The 24521-nt window shown below is 47.4% G+C and overlaps 2 protein-coding genes and 1 long non-coding RNA gene across 5 annotated transcripts in view; 1 reads left to right on the top strand and 2 right to left on the bottom strand.

Annotated features, from left to right (window-relative positions):
* Positions 1-908: 908 nt before the first annotated feature.
* On the bottom strand, positions 909-15536 carry LOC116880047. The gene is made up of 3 exons (XR_004385159.1): positions 15446-15536; positions 14344-14476; positions 909-1233 (listed from the first exon to the last, which is right to left on the bottom strand). It is a non-coding gene; the product is annotated as an uncharacterized LOC116880047 (long non-coding RNA).
* A 474-nt stretch (positions 15537-16010) lies between these two features.
* NANOS1 (nanos C2HC-type zinc finger 1) lies at positions 16011-18482 on the top strand. The gene has a single exon (XM_032878780.1). The coding sequence runs from the start codon at positions 16099-16101 to the stop codon at positions 16972-16974; it is 876 nt and encodes a 291-aa protein (XP_032734671.1). The 5' UTR covers positions 16011-16098; the 3' UTR covers positions 16975-18482.
* A 2771-nt stretch (positions 18483-21253) lies between these two features.
* EIF3A (eukaryotic translation initiation factor 3 subunit A) overlaps positions 21254-24521 on the bottom strand; it is a 38061-nt gene continuing 34793 nt past the window's right edge. For 2 of the 3 annotated variants that reach the window (XM_032878746.1, XM_032878767.1), the window contains 2 exons: positions 23753-23934; positions 21254-22483 (listed from right to left, as the gene is read on the bottom strand). In XM_032878746.1, coding sequence (XP_032734637.1) covers positions 22254-22483; positions 23753-23934 — 412 coding nt within the window. In that variant the 3' untranslated portion in view covers positions 21254-22253. The remainder of the gene's footprint in view (positions 22484-23752; positions 23935-24521) is intronic. The other variant, XM_032878756.1, reaches the window with a different exon arrangement.

Below are 24521 nucleotides of genomic sequence, written 5' to 3'. Positions count from 1 at the left end.
ATAGCAGCGACAGCAGCACAGATAAGCCCAGAGCACAGGGTTTGGAATCTAGTGTCCTGGATTTGAATTTTGTGTCTCTTTCAGAAATAAGTAAAATATATAACTCTACAAAAAAAAACCACTCATAATTCCACCACCCAGAGAAGACCACTGTATAGCAATTTTATGTATGTTCTTCTATACTACATATATTTTCATATATATGAAATATATATTATATTATATTATATTATATATATACATATATATGTGTGTGTGTGTATATATATTATATATATATATATATATATAATATATATATATTTTATGCCCAATGTGGGGCTTGAACTCACAACCCCAAGATCAAGATACATATGCTCTATGGACTGAGCCAACCAAGTGCTTCTACAAATTTCTATATTTTTCACACAACATATACAGAGATAAATATACATGCCAACTGTTTCATATGACCATAAAGGGGGGGTTCTACTGTTTCATGATATTGTTTAACGGTGATCTGCATTAACGTTTCCCGTGCCAGTGCCTGTCCTTTCATTGAGCAGCGGAGAGCCTTGCCTCCCGGGACTGCCATCTCCGGCCCTCCAGCTGGACCAGTCACTAGGCAGACAGACGGCTAGTCACTAGGCTAGACTATACCTCTGGCCTCGAGACAAGGTGCGGTTGGTTCACCCAAAGGCCATGGGTACACCCTGAGCATGTCCAGACAGTCAGGATTCATCTTTGGGCTGTCAGGGGACACATGGTATGTTTTTCCTGTGCCTGGACAATGAATATTCTTTGGCTCCAGGAAGGGAGCTTTTCATCAGCAAAATGTCACATCAGGGGACCTCAGGGTCTCTGAGGTGTCTCCAGCCTCCCAGGAGGTAATTCCATCAGGGCTGAACCCTTCCCGGAGCAGTGCAAGTGTAGAGATTAAAGGACAGCAAGGGACACACCCAACAGGACTGCAGTCCACTAAGGCCAGAGAGGAAGACCACAGGAGAGTCAGGGCAAATGGGGTAAAAGCACTGGCTTCAGAGCCTATCAACCTGGGATCAAAGTCCTTTCCAGCCCTTGCTGGCTGTGTGACCTTGGTTGTGTTCTTTCCCTCTCTGAGCCTCACCCTCCACAGCTATAAAATGGGATTATCCATAATACCTATCTCCCTGGGGGCCAGAGATTAAATTAGGTAACAGCATGGAGCTCCTCCCACACTGCAGGGCACAGGACCCACAGTCAATCATTATTTACCTGGTGATAAATAAAGGAAAGAGACCACCTAAGTGAGTACACGTGCAGGATAGACACCACACACCAGTCTACGTGTTAATCATTTTCTAAACTGTGTTCTACATAGCCTGCCTTCTTACACAGAAAATTTAGCATTAACAGCGTCCAATGATTATATCCTACCCCCACACAGTATTATCTACAGAGGCCACCAGATGTGAGTTATCTGTTCAAACGCTCAGTAACCCAACCCAAGGTGGCTCTGCTCTAACAGCGGGCTCAGGAGCTTCTCTGACAGTTTGCTGGTCTCCTCCCTCCGGGTTGGGTTCTCCTCTTTCAACATCACTCCCTTCTCCATCACCACCAGCTTGTGGTCGGAGCTGAGAAACGAGATACAAGCGCTGCTTACAAATGTACGGAGAGTACAAGTTAATAGGTTCTCATAGAGGACCCGACCCTTCTGCACAGAAAAATGCTTTCGCAGAACTCTGAGATCGTGACCCAAGCCCTCTCCACTCACTTCCCGCTCCTCAGCCCCATCGCGCGTGGATGGCTGAGGGTTTGGGGGTCAGACCCTAGAAAAGTGTCCACTACGGTGTCCACCTGATGACACTGCTCACACGGAGAGTGGCTGAAGAGGTTTCACACAGACGTATCCTTATCATCCCTGAAACGATGGCCGTCTTCCTGTAGTATTTTTCTAGAAAGGAGAGATTTCATCTGAGTTGGACGAAAGCCTCTGATGCGCTGTGTTTCTCGTTCCAGCCCGTAAGGACACTCTGAAGACAATGCGGACGTCATCCGGAGGACGGCGGGCGTTTCCACATCACGTGATCCCTCGGCTCGGTCTTCTCAACTCACTCCGTCCCCCCGGGCGCCTTCCTCCCGGCCTTTACCCTGTACTCAGGGAGCGTCCCTCCGCAGGCAGACATTCGCAAAGCTCTACCCTGTGCCAGGCTCTAGGATGGGCACCAAGTTCCTGGCCTCCAGAAGGCCCCTCTGGGGAGGGGAGCAGACAGATAGCAGAAGTCAGTCCTACCTTGTGACCAGGACGTAACAGGTACGAGGTCCCTGGGCCCTCAGAAAAAAGTGACCAGCTCTTCCCTGTAGGAAAAGGGGAAGCTTGACCAAAGTGGGGACATTTGCGCTGAGCTTTGAATGCCAAAAAGGAGGGAGGAAAGGTCCTGGCAGAGCAAACAGCTTGAGCAAAGGCACAGTGAGGCGGACATTCACAGCTTGTCTGGAGCTCGGGGAGAGCTGGGGCAGAGGCTGAGGCCAGCGTGCAAAGGTCCCATCAGCACCAACAACCATCGCAGACACAGTCCCCACAGGGCCAGGAAGGGACCCAAGCATCCCCTGGGGTCCCTTACTTACTGGCTGGAGCCAATCCCAGGAAATCCCCAGTCCTGCTTTAAGATTCAGGAGCCCAAGGTTCCACATCGGTCAGGTCCACCCTAGATCTGGGCAGACCTTCCCGAGTCTGTGGCCACTGCTAGAGGGAGCACGTGTGGACGGGCTCCAGCCCCAAGCCCACGTTTGCACTGAGCGGCTGGTCCTCTGGCCAAGTAGGCTAAAAATAATCTCGGGTAGATTTCCAGACCAGACTCTGACGCATTCAAACTAGAAGAACTCCAAGGCTTCCCACAGTTGATGAAAACTAAAATATCAACAGGCTGCTCCAGCCCTCGGAGCACTTCTCCCAGTTGGCGATCCAGTGAGAGGTCCTTGTTCACTGAGCACCTGCCAGACACATGAGGGGGCAGAGAGCTTGTCACCACCGCCGAAATAAGCAGGGTCCATCTGCTCAGCAGCTAAAAGGAGTGAGGTGGCTCTGTATATACTGACCTGGAAAGCCTCTGAGACACATTAAATGTTAAAAAAGCAAACTGCAGGGGCGCCTGGGTGGCTCAGTCGTCAGGCGTCTGCCTTCAGCTCAGGTCATGATCCCAGGGTCCTGGGGTCGAGCCCCACATCGGGCTCCTTGCTCAGAGGAGAACCTGCATCTTCCTGTATCTGCCATTCCCCTCTGCTCATGCTCTCTCTCTCTGACAAATTAATAAGTAAAATCTTGGGGGGGGGGGAAGTGAACTACAGACCTAGGGGCACCTGACTGGCTTGGTCAGTGGAGCCTGCAACTCTTGATCTCAGGTTTTTAAATTCAAGCCGCACATTGGGTGTAGAGATTAAATAAAATCTTGAAAAAGAAGGGGAAAAAAAAGAAAAGTAAGCTACAGATCTATACCATGTGGGGAGACCTTGTTAGGAACGTGCCACTCTATTAATCTTTTATACATACCATCTAGTCTGACAGTCATGGCTACACTCATACCATCTAGCCTGACAGTCACGGCTACACTCGTACCATCTAGCCTGACACTCAACGGCTACACTCATACCATCTAGTCTGACAGTCACAACTACACTAAGAGGTGAGAACAGCTATTGTACAGACCATTTCTCAACAAGGGGCAATTCTGCCCATAAGGGACATGGGGCAAAGTTTGGAGACATATGTAGCTATCATTGTGGGGAGGGGGACGGTTGCTATGGCATCTAATGGATAGAGCCAACGGAGGCTGCTAGACATCCTATCATGTGCAGGATAGCCCTTACAACCAAGACTTATCTGTCCCAATAGGTCGATAGGGCTGAGGTTAAGAAACACCACTGGGAGGGGAAAAAAAAAAAGAAACCCCACTGAAGACAAACTGAGGTTCAAGAGAATAACTTGCTCAGGGTCACATAGCTGGTGTGGCAGGCAGAATAACGGCCACCCAGACTCGTGAGTGCATTACCCTACACGGCAGAGGCTAATGAACGCTGGAGAAGAAATCAAGGTTGTTAATCAGCTGACCTTAACAGAAGGAGATTAGCCTTGATTATCCAGGTGGGTCCAATGTAAACCCAAGAGTCCTTGTCTACGAAAGGTGCAGGCAGGACCCTCCGTATCAGTGAGACCTGAATTAAGAGACTCAACTGGCCATTGCTGGCTTTGACAGTGGAAGGTCTGTATGACTCCAAAGCCAGCTCTTAACACGACCCTATGTATGTGGACCTTAAAAATTGTGACCCTGTATTTTCATATGACAAATATGTTCTGGAAAATACGTGCCATACACTTTTGTTTGGGGGAAATATTTGCCATGAATAGTTGTTCGTTGTTGCCATTTAGCATTTGTTGTTGTTACTTTTTTACATATGTTCATGTTGTCTGATCTAGTGCTTTTGCCTTTGGGATTGCATCCATCATCTAAATTTTTAGAAAGACCCTTCCAGGTCAGAGATAGGGAAATGTTTACATGCATTTCATTCTCAGTTGTCTGTGTGTGTCATTTCATTTCTTAAATTTAACTCTTTGATTTATAACTTCATTATGATCAAGAGTTGCTTGCCATGAGGCAAAGTTCCCTGCAACTTTTTAAAGCCGTAAACAGAGCCAAATAGCTACCCAGGAGACATTCAAGTTGGGCCAAAAGCAATCCCAAATGCGACACACCTAAATTACAAGCATTCTTGCTGTACCCAGCAGGGCTCCTCACACAAGCAGACCCAGGTTCAAATTTCCTCTTCTTCCTGTTTTTATCATCAGAGTAGACGCTGATGTTTTCCTGGACCGCCTCATCCCACCGCACCACCTTCAGCTTCACTAAGGACCAAGGGTCCAACCCTGGGGCTCCCTGCACTTCCTTTCCCTATCCATGATCTGCCGCCACCAGAAGGAAGACTGGAAACTCCTCGAAGCCACCCGAAGTCCTGACTGGTGTCTGCCTTGGTGGAGAAGCCTTAGTGGAGAAGCCCAATCATCAGAGTGATACATCAGAGGATGTATGTATACACCATCAGATTGGCGGAATCAAATATTCTGTTACTGTTAAATGTTGACCAGAATGTGATGGAACTAGAACTCGGGGGCGCCTGGCTGCCTCAGTCAGTAGAGCGTGCCACTCTTGATCTGGGGATTGTAGGTTCGAGCCCCACGTGAGCCATAGAGATTACTTTAAAATAAACCTCATTAAAAAACAATGTGGCAGGGGCAGATGGCTCAGTGGGTTAAGCCTCTGCCTTAGGCTCTGGTCATGATCTCAGTGTCCTGGGATCAAGCCCTTCATAGGGCTCTCTGCTCAGCAGGGAGCCTGCCTTCCCCCCTCTCTCTGCCTCCCTCTCTGCCTACTTGTGATATCTCTCTCTGTCAAATAAATAAATAAAAATCTTAAAAAAAAAAAAAACAATGTGGCAGAATTGGAACTCTTGTGCATGGCCACAGGGGGTGAAATTGGTAAAATCTATTTGGAAAAAAATTTGGCAATGTCTAGTGAAGTTGAAACCACACATAACCTTGGACTGAGCAGTCAGTATAAACTTCCCACATTACAATCTTATTTATCCTCTTATTTATTGGCCATTCAAATTTCCTCTGCTATCAGGAACTTTTCATCAGTTTTTCTTTCGGGTTGTATAAATCATACCAACTTTTTAGGTGTTCTTTTACATATTCTGGGTGCAAAGTCCCTTCCTTATCAATCATATGTATTGCAAATAGCTCCTCTCTGTGACTTGTCTTTTTACTTACTATATGGTGCTTTCTGTGGGACAGGAGTGCTTAATTTTAATTAGGTACTATTAATGTTACAGTTAGTGGAGTTTGTGTGTGTCTTGTTTAAGAAATCCTTTCTTGCCCTAAAGTCATAAGGATATTTTTCTACATTGTCTTTTAAAAGCTAGAGTTTTAGGACGCCTGGGTGGCTCATTCAGTTAAATGTCTGCCTTCAGCTCAGGTCCTGGTCTCGGGGTCCTGGGGTCCAGCCCAGAGGCTGAGTCCGACTCCCTGCTCAGTGGGGAGTGTGCTTCCCCCTCCCCCGGCCCCTCCCCACTGCTCATTCTCTTGCTCACTGGTATTTTGTTTCAGATTCTTGTAGGTCCACAACAGAGCGTGGCTTGTCATTTTCCCTTCTTATATTTGTTGTTTTATATCAGGTTGCACTAGCCTTGTAAAATGAATTAGAAAATGATTCTTTCATTTTCTAAACTCTAGAATGGTTTGTGTAGAACTGAAATTATTTATTCCTTGAAAAATAGGACTTATCTCTGAAGTCAACTGAAGAAAAAAAAATTACATCAACTGGATCTGGTGTTTTTTAAACTCTGACTCAATTTATATAAATGTTGCAGAACATCGAGGTTTTTCAATTCTTGGGGCACTCAGGTGGCTTGGTCAGGTAAGCATCCTACTCTTGATTTTATTTTTTTTTAAGATTTTTTTTATGTTATTTATTTGACACAGAGAGAGAGATCACAAGTAGGCAGAGAGGCAGGCAGACAGAAGGGGAAGCAGGCTCCCTGCTGAGCAGAGAGCCTGATGCGGGGCTCAATCCCAGGACCCTGAGATCATGACCGGAGCTGAAGACAGAGGCTTAATCCACTGAACCACCCAGGCGCCCCCTGTTCTTGTTTTGGCTCAGGTCATGAACTCAGGGTCGTGAGATCAAGCCCCGAATCAGGCTCTGTGTTCAGCAGGGGTCTGCTTGAGATTCTCTCTCTCTCTGCTCTCCCCCCCCTCAAATAAATAAAATGCTTCTTGAGTGAGTTCTTGTTTTCCAGCAATTTTTCCATTTCCTATACATTTTCAGATTTATGAAGCATCAAGTCACAGAAACTGTTCATTTGCATCGTGTCTTAGTCTTGATAAACCCTGCCAAATTAATTGTATTCGTCTTTTATAAGAAGCCACTGTTTAGCTCTGTCAGCCATCTATCATATCTTTGTTCCCCATTTCATCGATTCCTTCACTTACCTGTATTATGTTCTTTTCTAGTTATCATCTGCTGTTGATTTCTAACGAAATGGAATTGTGGCCAGAAAATCCAATGTGACACCAATCCTATCAAATTTGTTAATACTAGCTGATGGTACAGAATCCGGTCAACTTTTATAAATGCGCTATGAGTGCTGGAAAAGAATGTAAATTCTGCAATTATTTTCTTTAAGATTTTATTTATTTATTTGAAAGAGAGAGAGAGAGAGAAAGAGCATGAGTGGGCAGGAGAGGGAGAACCAGACTCCCCAAGGAGCAGGAAGCCCGATGTGGGACTCGATCCCAGAACCTGGGATCACGACCTGAACTGAAGGCAGATGCTTAACTGACTGAGCCACTCAGGCGACCCAAATTCTGCAGTTATCAAAGCAGTGTTTACATACGATTTTATATAATGACATGTATATGGGTATGCAGGTACATAAAAATACATAAAGCCAAACTTGTTAATTGTCATTCAAATTTCCTATATCCTTATTGATATTTTGTCAGGTTTTCATTCATATGCTTTGAAGCTAAATTGTTAGATATATGCTAGTTTAGAATTGTTATATCTTGCTGGTAAAGCAAACCCTTTAGCCGCCCTTTGATCCCTAGTAAAGCTTTTTGCCATAAAGCCTATTAGCCTGCTGTTGGCACAGCTCTGTCAGCCTCCTCTTCAGCGTCTACTGGCACGTCTTCTCTCATCCTTTTAACTTTAACCTTTCTGCATCCTTACATTTTATATGTGTTTTTGACAGAGGATATATAGCTGTATGTTTTTTTAAAGTAGGCTCCATGGCCAGTGTGCAGCCCAATGCAGGGCTTGAACTCACGACCCTGAGACCAAGACCTGAGCTGAGATCAAGAATTGGATACTTCACCAACTGAGCCACTCAGATACCCCCATATAGCTGGGTTGTTTTGTTTTGTTTTAAGATTTTATTTATTTATTTGACAGAGAGAGAGGCAGCAGAGGGAGAGGGAGAAGCAGGCTCCCCACTGAGCAGGGCGCCAGATGTGGGGATCCTTGATTCCAGGACTCTGGGATCATGACCCAAGCCGCAAGCAGATGCTTAACCCACTGAGCCACTCAGGTGCCCTTATAGTTGTTTTCTAAATCCAGTCTGAAATTTTGTATTTGAACAGAACCATTTTGTCCACTTACATTTACTAGAAGGAATTTTATGTTTGGATTTATTTCCACCATCTTATTGTATACTGCCAATTCGTTCTCCCATTTCCGTGATGATTTTCCTTCTGTCATGCTCTCTCCTGAATTGATTATTTTTCCTCATTCCATTTCCTTACATCTGCTATTATACTCTCTATCTTTTTCATTGGTTTCCTATATATTTATATATATATATATATATATATATATATATATATATATATACCTAATTTATCAAAATCTAAATTTAATGAACACTGATGTTCAGAATTTTCTTCAAAATGATCCATGGCATGGGAGATGGAGTGAAAAATCAGTGTAGAGATAAGATTCATCATATATCAAGGGTGAATTGGGTTAGAGTTCTTTTTACCATGACCTTTACTTTTCTAATGCTTGAAATTTTCCATAAGTTAAAGAATATTATAGCTGTCAGTATCTTCACCCTCCTCCTGAGCAAGGCAAGGACTGTAGAGCATTTATTCTAGCTGGGGTTTTTTTTGTTGTTGTTGTACCTGGCTGTTTGTTTTGTCTGGTTTAATCACAAATTAAGTGACATCATCATCATAACTATTATTTTAAGTTTGTTTAGAGGACCTGACACACACACTAACTACTTCTTTTGCTCTCCATTCCTTCCTGCAACTCGGACCTTTCCATCTGCCTGAGGGCCAACACACACTCACACACACTGCGTAGGGCCCTCTCACCCCACAGCTTCCCCTGCACCATGTCAGGTCTTGACAGGCAAAGGAAACCTAAATTTACCAGCCCAGTTGACCTCTGGATATGATAAGGTCTTGGGACTCATGACACTCCTCTGCTAAGGGGTCCCCCTGTCCTCTGGGAGGAGGCAGAAGCAGAATAATGGCCCCAAAAGATGTCCCCATCCTAATTCCCCATCCCTGAGAATGCTACCTTAGATGGCAAAGGGGAGTTAAGGTTCTGGGTGGAACTAAGGTTGCTAATGAGATGGCATGAACATGGGGAGATTAGCCTGGATTATCAGGGTAGGTCTGCTGAAATGACACAACGGAAGAGGGAGGCAGAAGGAACAAGAGAGGTGGCAGGAGAGAGGGACTTAACCTGCTGTTGCTGATTTTGAAAAAGAAAGGAGGCCAGGAGCCTAAGGAATGCAGGCAGCTTCCCCTGAGAGCCTCTAGCCCTGCAGACAACTCGACTGTAGCCCAGTGAGACCCATGTCAGACTTCGGACCTCCAGGATGGGAGGAAAGGAGGTTCTTGGTTGTTTCAAGCCTCTAGGCTGGGGGTAATGGGCTACAGTGGCAGCAGGAAGCTAATATGCCTCCCACCGAAACCTCATCACCTGTTTGCTCCATGAGGTCAGAAGGACGTCCGTCTCAACCACCACTCGGTCTGGGACTCGGTCCCAGGCCTTGATGGTGAACACCTAAATTTTGGAACTAGAGAGGACCAAGAAACCAGTCAGCCCAACCAATCATTGTAAGTGAGTGAAAACTGAAGTCCAGAGAAAGGAAATGACTTGCTCAAGGCTACTCAACTTAAACCATCCTAGGCCATCACTATACTTTCTGCTTCTTGAGCCGGAGATGCCCCAGGACAGACTCCGCTCCCACTCATCCTCAGCCAGGCACTTTGAGGGCACCAGAAATCCCTGGGGAGGGGCGCCTGGGTGGCTCAGTGGGTTAAAGCCTCTGCCTTCGGCTCGGGTCATGGTCCCAGGGTCCCGGGATCGAGCCCTGCATCAGGCTCTCTCCTCAGCGGGGAGCCTGCTTCCTCTTCTCTCTCTGCCTGCCTCTCTGCCTACTTGTGATCCCTGTCTGTCAAATAAATAAATAAAATCTTAAAAAAAAAAAAAGAAAAGAAAAGAAAAGAAATCCCTGGGGAACTCATGACAGCTTGGAAAATACAAATGTAAGCCAGGTAGGGCCAGGAGAAGATGTCTAAAATGACAGAAAAAATTCACCCAGAACTATGAGAGCAGACCTGGGCCAGACCCCTACCTGGTCTGCTCAGTTAGCAAGATGTTTCCACCTGAAGTTTTAAAAAGGCTCCTCGGGCACCTAGCGAATGGCACACATGAAGTCTGCTTTCAAGAAGCTTAGCATTTCGTGCCTCTGCCTAGAGCCAAAGCTTTGGGCCAATTAAGAAAAGGTACTTCTTCCACACGACATCTTTAACCATCTGTCAGAAAAAAACTGTCATAATATACCGAGTCCATCAGAAAAAGATACTTTACTCCACATCTGCAGGAAACTATTTGAGATTGACTCATACACATGACCCCAGCTGTGAAGTAAACAGTACCCCCTTGCGTGGAAAGCCCTTGTGCAGTGCACAACTTGCAGAAGCATACCCAGCAGCCCCGCTTGGCACTCTGGTCTCATCCCCTTCATTGACCTTTTCTCCTCCCTGCCCCCACTCCAGCCCTCAGGCCCACTGGAGAACAACCTTGACCTTATCATTCACCATTTTATGCATCATTGGAGAACAATCTTGACCTTATAGCTTATCATTTTATGTATGATTCCTCCCCTCCTGCAGACAGAGGGCGTTGAAGAGGAACAAGAGAAGGCCGGTAGTCCCATTTAGGGAAACACCTGAGACGAGAGGCAGGATTTGTGAATTCTAACTGAATGAATGTCCACGGGCCAGGAGACCGTCCAGGCCCACAGCACAGGCCATGGAGAAATCTCACCCACTAACTAGCTGGGTGAAGCTGAGTAGTACACTCTTTCTGCTTCCGCAAACCTCATTTTCCTTTCTGTGAAATGGGTATCACCTCAGGACTGCTGGGAAGGTCTAAGAAAGGACAGGAGTTCATGCTCAGTGCCTTGAAAGGGCTCCATACCTGTGAGCTATTTTTATGATTACTCTGGGCATCATCGACTCCAGGATATCTGCCTTGCAGGCCGTCAGCCTTCCGGGCAGTATGTGCTTTAAACAAAACTGGGACAACCCAGGTTTCTAAGAGGAGACGACATGGCTGGGAGGAGTGGGGCGAGTGTCAAAAAGAGAAAGCCTTACTCACTGCACCAATGTACCCACCACTGGATAAATAGAAAAATCTAACCTCTTTCAATCAGAATTGGCTTTGTTGGGGGACAATCTCTGACTCGTGGTGGAATGAGCCCAATTTTTCCTCCCGGCTGGCCTCCTCCACCTCTTGGGCCCCAGACATCCCGTGGCCAAGGTATGACCAGGTACTTCCAAGGAGGGACAAGCCCAGCTTTGGAGTGAGAGGAACACTGGTTGGGAGCCATGTCCCTCTCTGTTTGCCCCAGGAGGGCAGTCACAGAACCTGCCTCTCGGGGCAGCCAGGTAGCAGGTGGGGGGGTCCGTGAGACGACGCTGTAAAGCCCCTGGTCTGAAGGGGTATGTTATTGCTCTCAGCTGGGAGACTTTGGCGCAAGACAGGGCTGGTGACAGAGGAGACACTACGAAGCCCCTGCTCCCACTCCCCTTTGTTTCTTCCCACCCCTGTCCATAAGCCCACAGTTCTGACGTGGCTGTCCCCTCCATCTGGCCAGACTGCTGAATCCTACCTTTCTGACAGAATTACCAAATGCATTTTTCTTTCAGATTGCTACGAGTTTCACTTAGAACGAACTCAGCTGTAAGTAAAATCCCTTCCTGACAGTGGCTGAAACGATAAAGTTGTTTAATGGTCTTTTGCAACAAGTCACCAAGTCATCCACAAAAATGTCCCCGAGGCTTTTTTTAATAACTTTTCTGGGGCCACCTGGGTCGCTCAGTCGGTTAAGTGTTTGACTCTTGATCTCGGCTTAGGTTTTGATCTCACAGTGGTGAGTTCGAGCCCCACGCTAGGGCTACACATGACACCTTCTTAAAAAAGAAGCCGTCCCCCGTGTGCCAGCTTCTGGCCCCTGAGACTTATCACCTCAGGGCGGCCTTGGCTCCGTCACCTGCCAGTGGCTGGAAGAAAGGGAAGCTCCTGGTCTTTGTTTCTTTTCTTTTTACACAAGGGAGCAAATGCCCTCCCAGAGTGCTCCTAACAGACCTCCCCTGATATTTCAGGGACCAGAACTGGGTCATCAGCCCCTCCTAAACCAATCATGCCCAGGGGAAATGAGATCTGTCTGGCTGGATTACACCTGTCACAGCTCAACCCCAGAGGCCATGGGAGAGACTCATCTGGAACCGGAATAAGTCAGCGAGAAGGGTGAAGTGCCTGCCCTTTGACATGGTGAGCCCCTCGAGGATCAGAGGAAGTTGCTGAAGCCCAGAGAGGTGAAGCGCCTCAGCCAAGGCCACACAGGACTCTGCAGAAGCGCCAGGATGAAAACACAGCCACGGCTCAAGGAGCAACCCCCACTTCACCACGGCGCTTCTCCGCTAACTCTAGCTCACTCTAAGCCCCCGAAGGGCAGAAACCCCATCCCTGGGACTCCCTGAGCTTGGCCAAAGGCATGATATGGAGAGTCAACACTCTGACCACACAGTCAACACTGTGACAGAAGAGCACCCCCAAGGTACCGAAATATACCCGACCCACCTAGAAAGAGCTTGGCAGGCAGGTCAGCAGGAGCCCAGAGCCTGACAAACAGCATCTCTAGAGCCTCCTGGACACCTGCCAAGCTGCCGCACTCCCCAGGGCTGACCTCATATTTCTTAAGATCCTCAAGATGCCTGAGGCCTGTGTGTTGCCTCTCGGGCTGGAGGCTGGGAGCCACGTGGAGAGGTGGGAATGCTGAATCCCAGCAGCCCACCCCACCACCCACCCCTGTCCCGCCAGGACCTCCTGCCTGTGCTGGGCAGGCCCCATTCCAAAAGAAACTGAGCCACACCCTCCATCCTCCGAAAGGAGGCCTGTCCCAACCGGTCTCCTGCCTCCACCTATCAAAGGGGATCCCTTGAAGAAATTCTCACGCTCTGGCCATTTCTGTCTGTTTTGGTTCCAGACTTCTGGAAGGGGGATGAAAAGCCGGCAGACCTCACCGAGGTACTAAGAATATCTCTAAAGCAAGTTCCACCACCTCAAAGAGAGCTGGAGAGCTCATGGCCCGGCTAAGGTCTGTGTTTTGTGACAGAAGGAATCGTTTACTAAAGCCAGAACCGGATCAGGCACCCGCCTGCGCCTTTCTATGGTAACTAACAGCAAAGGCTCCCCAGTCCACTGAGGCTGCACATGCTGGGGGGCGTGGGGGGAAGCCTCATGCCCTCTGCCTCCACTTCCAGACAGTCTTCCCAGATCAAACAACTTACTGTGGGCCAAGCCCATAGCAGTTAAGGTGAGCAGCCTGAGGCAAGGGCAGGTAGCAAGCCCCCCAGGACACATGAGCTCCCTTCCACCTCTTTCCAAGGCATCTTTCCGCTGTCACCACAACCCACCCGCTCAGCCCTCAGCCCCATAGCACGGCATTTGTTCTCACCCAGGTTCACTGAAAAGTTTTCATTCCCCTGGTAAACAAAACAAACCAAAAAACAAAACAAAACAAACAAAAAAACCCCACAAGGGCTAAAAATCATGTGATGCGGGAGAGGAAAGGTCTCACTTACTTGCCACACTCCCTCTGGCCCGACCCAGGGGAAGCCGACCCAGAAGCTGGCAGTTTTAAACTTTCCTTCCACAAGTTTTTCTCAGAACAGTGGCTCCCACTCCTCAGAGCTGAAAAGTCTGCATGCCTTCAAAGTATGTGAGCTGCAGGGCTGTGCGAACAGAGTGGAATTTTCCATTTATAGAATAATAATCTTCATACCACTCTAGGGGCCGGTGTTCTTGTGGTCAGAGCTTGGAGCTCAGTGTCAGCGAACCTGCCACGCTTCTGCGGGCTCTTTTATTTATTTTTGGTGGGAGAGGGGGAGGAAAAAAAAAGGAATGACTTTTTAACTTGAATGCCAACACAAACTTGAAAAAGGAACTGGATTGGCAAGTGCAGACTATTACTGCCTGGTTTCATGACCTAAATCAACCGTTAGAGAGGAGGAGATGAAGAGGCTGAGAAACATATCTTCAACCCTTCATGCAGACAGGTAGCTAGAAAAGGCATCAAGTTACTGCCCCAGGTCCTTCCCTGTGCCCGCCACCTGGCTTCCCGCCCGCTCGCTGAGGGTGGGGGTCCAAGCAAAAGGCACACGGCCCCATCTCATTTCTCTTCTTTGTTTCCCCCATGTTCCACATTCAGTTTCTGCTGACGCACACACAGACATATAGTCTGAAATACCTTCGGGGTCCATGTGTAACAGGAAGGCCAGCAAGCCGTTCGCGAAGGGCCCTGAGTTCTAGTTCTGGCTGTGACATCGTCACCATGTGACCTTGAAGAAATCCTTCTCTTCTCTGGGTCTCGTTTTCTTCATCTGTAAAGTAAGGCTGGATTGAATGATCCCAAAGGCCCCTTCCACAGCTGACAGTCTGATTCCCTCATTCATTCTCAAGTAAACCAGTGCCAGCGTGAGGTTCTGGGCAGCCCCTCCTGGGCCATTCTAAATCTGCTGGACACAGAGCCAGAAGCATAGCCTCCTGCCTAGTGAGGGCTGTCAGCACCAGCTGCCTCCTGCCCGTTTCTCCAGCCAGAGCACACCACCAGAAAGGGAAAGGAAAGTCCCGACCTGCCCACCTGCCTGCCAGCCCAGTCACCAGAGGCAGCATTTTCCCAGTCCCACAGAACCCTAAAGAATCCTTCCCAGTACCTAAGGCCTTCCCTACCTTCCATTTTTTAAAAGGTGTTGTGTCTTCTCCTAGGAAGGGCATGACCACCCCGCACCCTCCTAAGCATAAATCTTCCAATTTCTTTTCCATCGTTTTTACAAAAATATCTGACTCATTGTAAAATATTAAATTGTGACGCTGAATATGGTTTATTTTTCAAGCTGCACATACAGCCCATTTTTTGATGCAGCCTCCCCTTCACACACACACCAACCCCTGTCAGAGGATGGAAGATATTTTGGCCCAGCCCCCATCCCTACCTAAGTCACCAGCTAATGGCCATCCAGGCTCTGAACACCTGTTGGGAGTCTGCTGCACGATGAAGTCCTGATGCCTCCACTACTTACTACGGCGAGAACCATAACCTGACTCAGCCTCCGAGGTTCGCGCGAAGAATTCACCCAGCTGAAAGCTGTCCAAAGCACTGTGCAAACGGAAGTTACTCGATTGCTGGGCAGCTCTGTCTTGATGACTGCATCCTCAGAGCGCGCCAAACCCTGCCTCCCCACAGCCTTCCCTACTGATGTCTGTGAGCGGGGAGAAGGGCTGACCTGGGGCGTTCAGGGCTGGGAGGACGGTGCGCAAACCTTGGGGCATTCCCCCACCCCCGCGCCTACCGGTGTCCTCGGGGAGTCTCGCCACCCGGCAGGGGAGACTCGGGCCTGGTCACCTGCTCCAAACTCAAAGCACAGCCCTCAGGAGAAGGCGTGCCCTAGCAGCAGCCCCTCCCCTCCCTTCCCCTTGTTTCCCCCTACTTCGCCCTCCCCTCCTAGCCGCGCAGGCAGGGCACGCCCCGCCCCCCCCCACAGATTCACCAATCGGCGTTCCGAGCGGCGCCGGTGGCGCCGGGGGCTGTGGTCAGCAGCCAATTAGCGCCGGGGCCCGAGGCGGCGCTTCGCCCGCCCCCTCGCAGAATGAAAGCCGCCCGCAGCTAGCTCTCCTGGCGCAGCGCGCGGGGCGCGGGAGCTGCGCGGGCCGGAGCGGAGCGCGCGCACTGCCCGCCCGCCCCCGGCGCGCCCGCCTCCGCTCCGCCTCCGTCCGAGGCGCGGACGAGGAGGCCGGGGCGGGGTAGCGCAGGGGGCAGGGCGGCGGCAGCGGGGCCGAGGGGGTGTGTGTGTGGTGGGGTGGGGGGGTGGACGGGGAGGAGCGGGGCCCGATAAAAGGCTGTGAGGCGGCCCCACCCCGCGGCAGGCCGGCGGGCAGGCTAGGCGCTTCCCTTCCGTCCGGCCCGCGCGGGTCGCGGGGAGGCGGTGCGCGCGGCAGCCCGCCCATGGAGGCTTTCCCTTGGGCGCCCCGCTCGCCCAGCCGCGGCCGCGCCCCCCCGCCCATGGCGCTCGTGCCCAGCGCCCGCTACGTGAGCGCCCAGGGCCCGGCGCACCCTCAGCCCTTCAGCTCGTGGAACGACTACCTGGGGCTCGCCACGCTCATCACCAAGGCGGTGGACGGCGAGCCGCGCTTTGGCTGCGCCCGCGGCGGTGACGGCGGCGGCGGCACCTCCCCGCCCTCCTCCTCGTCGTCCTGCTGCTCCCCGCATGCGGGGACCGGGCTCGGGGCGCTGGGGCCGGCGCTGGGGCCGCCCGATTACGAGGACGACGACGACGACAGCGACGAGCCCGGGTCCCGGGGCCGCTACCTGGGCGGCGCGCTGGAGCTGCGCGCCCTGGAGCTGTGCGCCGCGGGCCCCGCCGAGGCCGGGCTGCTGGAGGAGCGCTTCGCCGAGCTGAGCCCGTTCGCGGGTCGCGCCGCCGCCGTGCTGCTGGGCTGCGCGCCTGCCGCTGCAGCCACGACCGCCGCCGAGGTGGCGCCGCGCGAGGAGCGGGCCCCGGCGTGGGCGGCCGAGCCCCGGCTGCACGCCGCTTCCGGGGCGGCGGCCGCCCGACTGCTCAAGCCCGAGCTGCAGGTGTGCGTGTTCTGCCGGAACAACAAGGAGGCGGTGGCGCTCTACACCACCCACATCCTGAAGGGACCCGACGGGCGAGTGCTGTGCCCGGTGCTGCGCCGCTACACGTGTCCCCTGTGCGGCGCCAGCGGCGACAACGCGCACACGATCAAGTACTGCCCGCTCTCCAAAGTGCCGCCGCCGCCCGCCGCCCGCCCGCCGCCGCGCAGCGCCAGGGACTGCCAGCCCGGGAAGAAGCCGCGCTGACGGCCTGGGCTCCGGTCTGCTGCCACCGGACGGCACCAGGGTCCCCCGCCTGCTCGCTCTCATTTTCGGTCTGCGCACCAGCTTTCCCTCGCTGCTGGAGAGGCGTGGAGCTCGGCAGTTAGCTCCACTGGGGAAGTCTTGTTTTTTTGTTTTTGAAAGCAATCCGGCCGTACGGAGAGTACTTTGCTGTCGAAGAGCGGTTGAGACTAGACGCTACAATTTTGATTTATCTCTGGTTTCTAGTTTGTGCACATCCAGACGGTGAAGGCTGGGTGTGTTTCCCACTACCTGAAATCTGGCAACTTAATGGCGCTGTTTATTTACTGTATACGTCGATCTATTTTAGATGCGCATCAGTATGAATTGTCTCAATCTAATCTCGGATGTTTAATTTTATGGAGGCACTTTACTAGGTCTAGAATATTTTTTTAAAAGCCTCATAACTGAACTGAAAACTGGCGATTTTATGGAATGTCGGCAAAATTACTATTTTATTGTTTGGAAACAATATTTCTTAGTTGTCCTTAATCAGTTACTCTAATTCCAGGTGAAGCAAGCCCCTGGCAGCATCACCCTTTTTGAGAAGTGAAGGTTTAGTAAACTTTCCAGTATTAATTTGTGTGGGTATTCCCTCCTTGTGGCTTGTTTCAGACTTGGCTGGAGGTATAAAAATGCACAATCTGTAGCAGGTAGAATACAGCTCCTTATCTTTTATGTACCAGATCTTTTTATTACTAAACTAGCAACTAGCATTTCCACCTTGAAAATTTGTGCCAAGTTATAATCCTGTTGTGTATACACTTGAAAATTGGTGCTGTTTAAAGACTTGTGTATTTATACAGTAACAGTATATGAATTCATTTATCTTGCCTATAACTTTGCTACTTGGCCTTTTGTCCATGCACCCACCTCCCCATTTCCAGTTCTTTAAAAACATTTGTGACATTAAGATCAAAAGGGAACAGTATTAATTCACCCTGCTCCATTTCAGAGTTCCCAAATAGCAGAAAGCTCCTTGCAGCTGTAGCCTCTCAAACGAAATGGAAGATGCGATCCTGAGCTCTGGAAGGCTAATGTAACAACCTGTGTTCAAGAAAGTTCCACTATGGGCTTTGTCTGGCTTTAGGGAGCAAGCAGTCCTCAAACCAGAATAAGCACTGAAGGAATTAAATTGTGGAGTGGGGGTTGAAGACAAACACAGCTTCCCCCGTGCTCCCTTTTTCCCTAGAAGACCCTAGTCTGTTTCTGGAATCCCACCACTTACCACAAAGATTAGACCCTATCCTTAGACACACGTTCCTAACCCTAACTTTAGCTCCCACCCTCATTTATAGCCATGCCAGATGCCACACCATGGCTTGTAGCTACCATCAGGACAGATACAGGAGGCAAAAATGGAAGTGAATTAGGATGAATGCATATGAAATGTACAAAATACATCACTATCTGAAAATGCCAGCAAGAGACTTAGTCATACGAATACAGATTCTAGTCGCAGAGCTCAGCTCCTTTAGGCTGCTTTTGTATCAAACAGCTAACTTCCTCCACAGCAAATTGGCTTGAACACTCCTTTGAGGATACAAATAGAAGCAGAGGTCAGTAATATTGGAAGGCTGTGAGCCTTTTTGGTCAAAGGAAGGGGTGACAGAACAAGGGGGAGAGGGGCAGGTAGACAGTACGTTGGCCAAGAGAAAATCCATGCCTGCTAGTCCAGCCCCAGAACAGAGAACTCTGGATGTGACCAGTCTTAAACTCAAGGAGCTTAATAAAATCATGTGATTATTCTCTTTTGTTGTGGTAGAAAATATACCGGTTTAATTTTGGTCTTGGGGAGTTGTCAGGTCATAGAATTCCTGTTACCTCTCCTACTTCTACCTTTTCGAAGAGCACTACAATGTATTCCCCAGCTTAGAAGGACTAAGCAGGCAACTACTTTGTATTTTCAAAGAGCCAAACTGTTACACTGTGTTCTAGGTGTCAAGCACATGGCTTTGATATGTTCAATGTGAGAATCCCTCAGTGATGAGAAGTGCCTAATAGAGTTTGATATCGACACCATCAGTTTTACCAGCAACCATCACATTCATTCATCAAAAACACACTAATATCAGCCCCCCTCAAATTTGCCTGCTTTCCAGCTAATATTAAAACACTACAAGTTCAAGCATGCACAGAGTATTACTACAGTTAATCTTCTAGAGATCTCTTAGGGAAAGTGTACTAACCACACTCTAAGGCCCTTAAGAGGAACAAGCCTAGAACTCTCAATCTAAAACTTTAAGTACTTGCAAACAATTAAATTTAGGGTGTGGGGCACCTGGCTGGTTCCATGATAAAGCATGTCACTCTTGCACTTGGGAGTTGTAAATCTGAGCCCGTTGGCAAGTTGACTTTACTTAATTAAAAAAAAAAAATTAGAGTAAGAGAGAAACCCAAGTTTTAAAAGTAAAAAAAAAAAATAAAAGATTAGTATGACAAAGTTACCTTGTTTTTATAAGAATATGTCTGTATTTGGCTAAAAACAAAACAACATATGGATGGAAGCCTCGAAAGTGTTTTACCAGCTGTGCAGGTAGACTGCTTACCTTGCCTATCCTTTTCTATAGACACATTTGCAGTGAGTGGCTTTTTATTTCTTTGGAATTTAATTTTCCTACGCAGTCCTTTTTTGGAATGTGCAGAATTAACTTTGATTACAACTTTTGGCTTTAATTATAAGCCAAAATTGTCTATTTTAAAATTATACTACAAATAGGTCTACCTCAAAAGAAAAGACAGGAAGTTTGTGTTAGTCCTCACTTTCTAGTCTGTGCTTAGCCACATGAGAAACATTCCTGCATTCCTTCCTGTGTCCAATATCTATGTCAATTAGACTTGTAAGATTAGAAATGAATCTAGTCAAAATGTCTTTGGTTAAAAAAAACAGAACACAGGTAAAGCACATAAAAGCATCCCCACACATAGCCACATTACCACCACTTTCTGGAAGCCAGTAAGGACAACTAGGGGGATATAGTCTTTTCTTTAAAAAGACTTTCTATAGTCTTTAATTGCAGTGGCGTTCCGGTTTAAAAATGCAGAAGCCTCTCTCAAATAAAAATCTTTTTAAAAAGGGGGGGGGGACACCTGGGTGGCTCAGATGGTTAGGCGACTGCCTTCAGCTCAGGTCATGATCCCGGAGTCCCCGGGATCAGGTCTCACATCGGGCTCCCTGCTCAGCAGGGAGTCTGCTCCTTCCTCTGACCCTTGCACTTCTCATGCTCATTCTCTCTCTCAAGTAAATAAAATCTTTTAAAAATGCAGAAGCCGCTGGGAACATGAAGACATTCTAGACACAGTGAGTAGGCTGGACTGAACATCCGAAGTTTCCTGTGACACATGTGAATACTGGGGGGTGGAGGGGAAGGCTGTGAGGTCTTGAGTAGAAACTTAAGAGCTGGACCACAAAGTAGCAGCAGACTCTTCTGCCCCCATCCTGTGCTTGGGATTCCAACTCCTAGGACAAAGAACTTGGGGGCACAATATTTACCTGGGAAAGGGTCCTGGCAGGAAGGGTACATTTGCAGACTAACCTAACCATCAGACATACATCCATAACTCACCTAAAAAATCAGCTTAAATGAACAGTCCCCTGGGGCCATCAGTGCTGTCCTATTTTTAACGAATGGGGAGATTCAGCAGGTTACTGCCCCAAGTTTTGTCATTTATTAAAAAGAGCAGGCCCTCTCCTCAAAGACCTTTTAACATTTCCACTTGTTTGAAATACCAGATATTAAGAAACTGAATGTTGAAAAAAAGGGGTTTCTGTCACTGGTAATATCAAACAGAAAAGGCTGCATCTGATAATTTAAGTAAAAAAAGGATCAATACTCCCTCTTCTGGCCTTACTATAGCTGTACCAACAAGTATTCTCACCACCACCCAATACTGGAAATAATTTGCATACCTGTAGCCACAATCAATTTGCTACTAACATTCTCTGAAACTATTTTTTCTAATTTCAGGGGAATACCCAAAATAGTAAACCACCCACCTACCCACACCCCATGTATACAAGGCTCACAGAGAGGACAGTATTACAAGGAAACTAAGGGGTTCCTTAATTAAGGAAGGAAACATCCTAGCCATGTTTTTCTAGTTGAGTTATTTTCTTTGATTCTAAATGTTGAGACATTTAATGGCAACAAAAAAAATTTTTTTCAAAACAACAAACTCAACTGGATATGCAAACTCACCACAGTAAGTACACCACTTTGTACTACAAATCAACACTAAAACAAATTCTGTAAGTATTTTATTTATCATTGAAGAAAAAACACAGCAGCAAGTTCTGTGTTGGCTTCAATAAAACCCAATAGTTAATCTTTGACATAGCTACGACACTCCAAAATTGAAGTCAACACAGTCATTACTACAAATTACTTGTTGAAAGAATCTATCCTGAAGAGAAAGGAAATTAGGAAAAAGAATTTAAACAGTTCCTCCAAACCACACATTTATAAATATTGTCATATTTAAAATGCTTGAAAGGCATGAATTCTCCATTAATGGAAAAGCAGTCTGCTATTGGCAACAGAAAAAACTCAGCAATAGTTTTACCAAATGCTTTAAAATTTAAAAGCTGTAACTGTTTTGGATTCACACTTGAGTAGTATTCTTGTCATTACAGTAATGACTGCAAATTGCTTTATACTCACCTCTCAAGTAAAATCTACAGAAAATCCCACTGTATCCAATGTTTGTAATGTTTACTGCACTTATAGTGAACCTAAAAACTTTCTAAATGTAGTTAATATAGTAAATACCTCAAAATACCTAGAGGTACGTCTCAACCGCTAAGGATGTGGAAGTCATTTCAGCCCCTGCTTTTGAAGAATCTTCAAATACATTTTCTATAACACAACCATACCTCATTCCAAATCAATAAAGTATTTCAAAAACAAAAGAGAGAGATCAGTTCTATACCAAGATACAGGTGTTACTCCATACCCGACGGGTTCACATTTTAAATTTATTTTTTAGTTTTTCTTTTTTGTAAACAAATGATTGATGAAATAATGCAACACCTTAAATTCCAGAAAATGGCCTGGCCGTCCAACCTCCTGTGGACACAGTGCACATCAATCTATTATAGAGGATTAATACAAGTTCATGCTTTTTGTGTTACGGTGAGACAACATTAAAGAATCCAATTTAGACTGGTTGAAGCACAAGTATAATAATCCTTGAATGTGATCAAACCTATGTGAGACATGAGTCTGAATCCATTATCTTGAGATTTAACGTCGTACCGTGGTCCATCCATCTTCATCAGTCTCGTTTTTAGTACGACGAAGAGATTCTCTATCCTTCTCAGCTCTCCACGAAGCCTTCTCTTTCTCACCTTCTCTTTCCCTGTCCCGGTCTCTTTCTCGGTCTCTTGAAAGAGCTGGGGGAGGAACACGACGAGGGGCTTCCCGCTCTTCTGCCCGCTCATCTTTCCTGTCATCAGCACGCCTCCAAGAACTTACTAAAAAGTTTAATTAAAAGAAAAAGAGTAAAGTTTGTACCTTATTGTACTGGCTCAGACTAAACAGAACTTCAGCGAAAGGAATGCCTCCAATTACTCAGAAATCCTGTACTGTAGAAATAACGATACAGAATCCCCATTTAAAAAAAAAAATAAAACCTAAATATATTTTAATCATTTTGATATAATTTTTGGCAAATCCTTCAAAATAACATACAGATTTAAGAGATATAACTCAGGGGCGCCTGGGTGGCTCAGTGGGTTAAAGCCTCTGCCTTTGGCTTAGGTCATGATCTCAGGGTCCTGGGATCAAGCCCCGCGTTGGGCTCTCTGCTTGGCGGGGAGCCTGCTTCCCCCACCCCTCCCACCTGCTTGTAATCTCTCTCTGTCAAATAAATAAATAAAATCTTAAAAAAAAGAGAGAGAGAGATAACTCAAATTTGCCAACAAGAAGAAACCACTGGCCTGGGAGGTGTTCTAATTGTCACAATAATTTAAGATAAGGTAACAAAAAATCTGAATGAAAACTTTAAAATAAAAAAAACCTTTTGGATCTTGTTGAAGAAATCATAATACCAAAATGGCCATTAGCGTACTTTACAGATATAAGAAAAACCCTTGTAATCCCCCTGTACAAATGAAAAAAGTTTGTGAGGTAACTACTTAGTTAAGTGCAATGGCCATTTTCAACTTTAAAACTTTTTTTTTTTTAAACTCAAGTTTCAACTATCACAATTTCAGAGTAAGAAAGTTTTACACTTTATGCTTATCTACCAAGATCTTACTTTTAAACAACTGACAAACTATTTCCTAGTTACATAAACTTCTAAAGCAATATATACCACTTACCCTCCAATTAGCCTACTACTCTACTTTCAATTTAGGTATGAGCTACTTTACAAGGGGACTACGAAATTTATGAGAACTGTCAATTTTTTTAAACAATTTATTTATTATCTGAGAAGGAGAGAGGAAGCGAGCTGGAGTGAGGGGGAAGTGGGTGGGAGAGAATCTCAAGCAGACTCACTCCCGGGACTTGGAGCCCCATGTGAGGCTCCATGTCACAACCCCAAGATCATGACCTGAGCCAAAATGAAGAGTGAGACACTTAACTGACTGAGCCACCCATGCGCCCAGAGAACTGTGAAATCTAAACTGAATATTCACTATCTTATTTTTGATGTTTGTAAGAACAGATGAGGTAGTAAAACCGCCAATTTCCTGAGATCATGGTTTTCCAATAGTCAGCAACGTGCCCAACATCTATACCTTCTTCACGCTCGGATCGGAGAGGAGGTCCTCTTCTGTCTCGATCATCTCGCCTTTCCCTTAGATCACGGCGATCATCTCTCTCCCGACGACGGTCGTCCCGATCCCTATCTTCACGGCGATTTGAATCTCTCCAGCTCGAAGACTCTTCCGCTGGTCCTCTTCTCCAGCCTCCTTCATCCCTGGAACCATTCAAAATGACAAGTTAAGTTCTGTCGTCAGACTCCAGACAGCACATCCAAGTTGGTGCTCACAGAGTTTACAAATGTAACCAGGATAACCTTTGAATTTCTAAATTGATCTCAATCTGGTGCCTCACGTGTAAAGGCCGAGTGAGAACATCTGGACCTGTGCTGAACAGCATGGCAGCCACTACTTGTATGCAGCCACTTAAATAGAATTAACTGAATCAGAATCAAGACGTCCTGTCGGTAGCACTAATCACACTCCAACAAATGTTCAACACCGAATGTGCTTGCTGGCTACCACACTGTGCCTTGCAGACAGTGTGCTTTCATCCTCACAGAAAACGGCACTGAAGAGTGCTGGTCCAGAGCCATCAGCACAAAGCCACTCAGGTCAGAAGGAGCAAGACAGAACTGTTACCGCTAATAAAAGTCAAGGAGCTTTGAATAATTTAAGGGCTCTAAAACTGAGTAACTAAACCACAGGGGAAAGGCAATGGACTCGCAAAGATACCTGTAGAACTAGAGTCCTACCCACCTGCAGACAGCCACCCAGTGTCAGCCTCACCTTCTCAACTTTGTTA

The sequence above is a fragment of the Lontra canadensis genome, unplaced genomic scaffold (genome assembly GCF_010015895.1).
Source record: "Lontra canadensis isolate GAN:19392208 unplaced genomic scaffold, GSC_riverotter_1.0 scaffold3, whole genome shotgun sequence".
In the NCBI taxonomy this organism is placed as follows: Eukaryota; Metazoa; Chordata; class Mammalia; order Carnivora; family Mustelidae; genus Lontra; species Lontra canadensis.
This window is presented reverse-complemented; position numbering and strand designations above follow the sequence as displayed.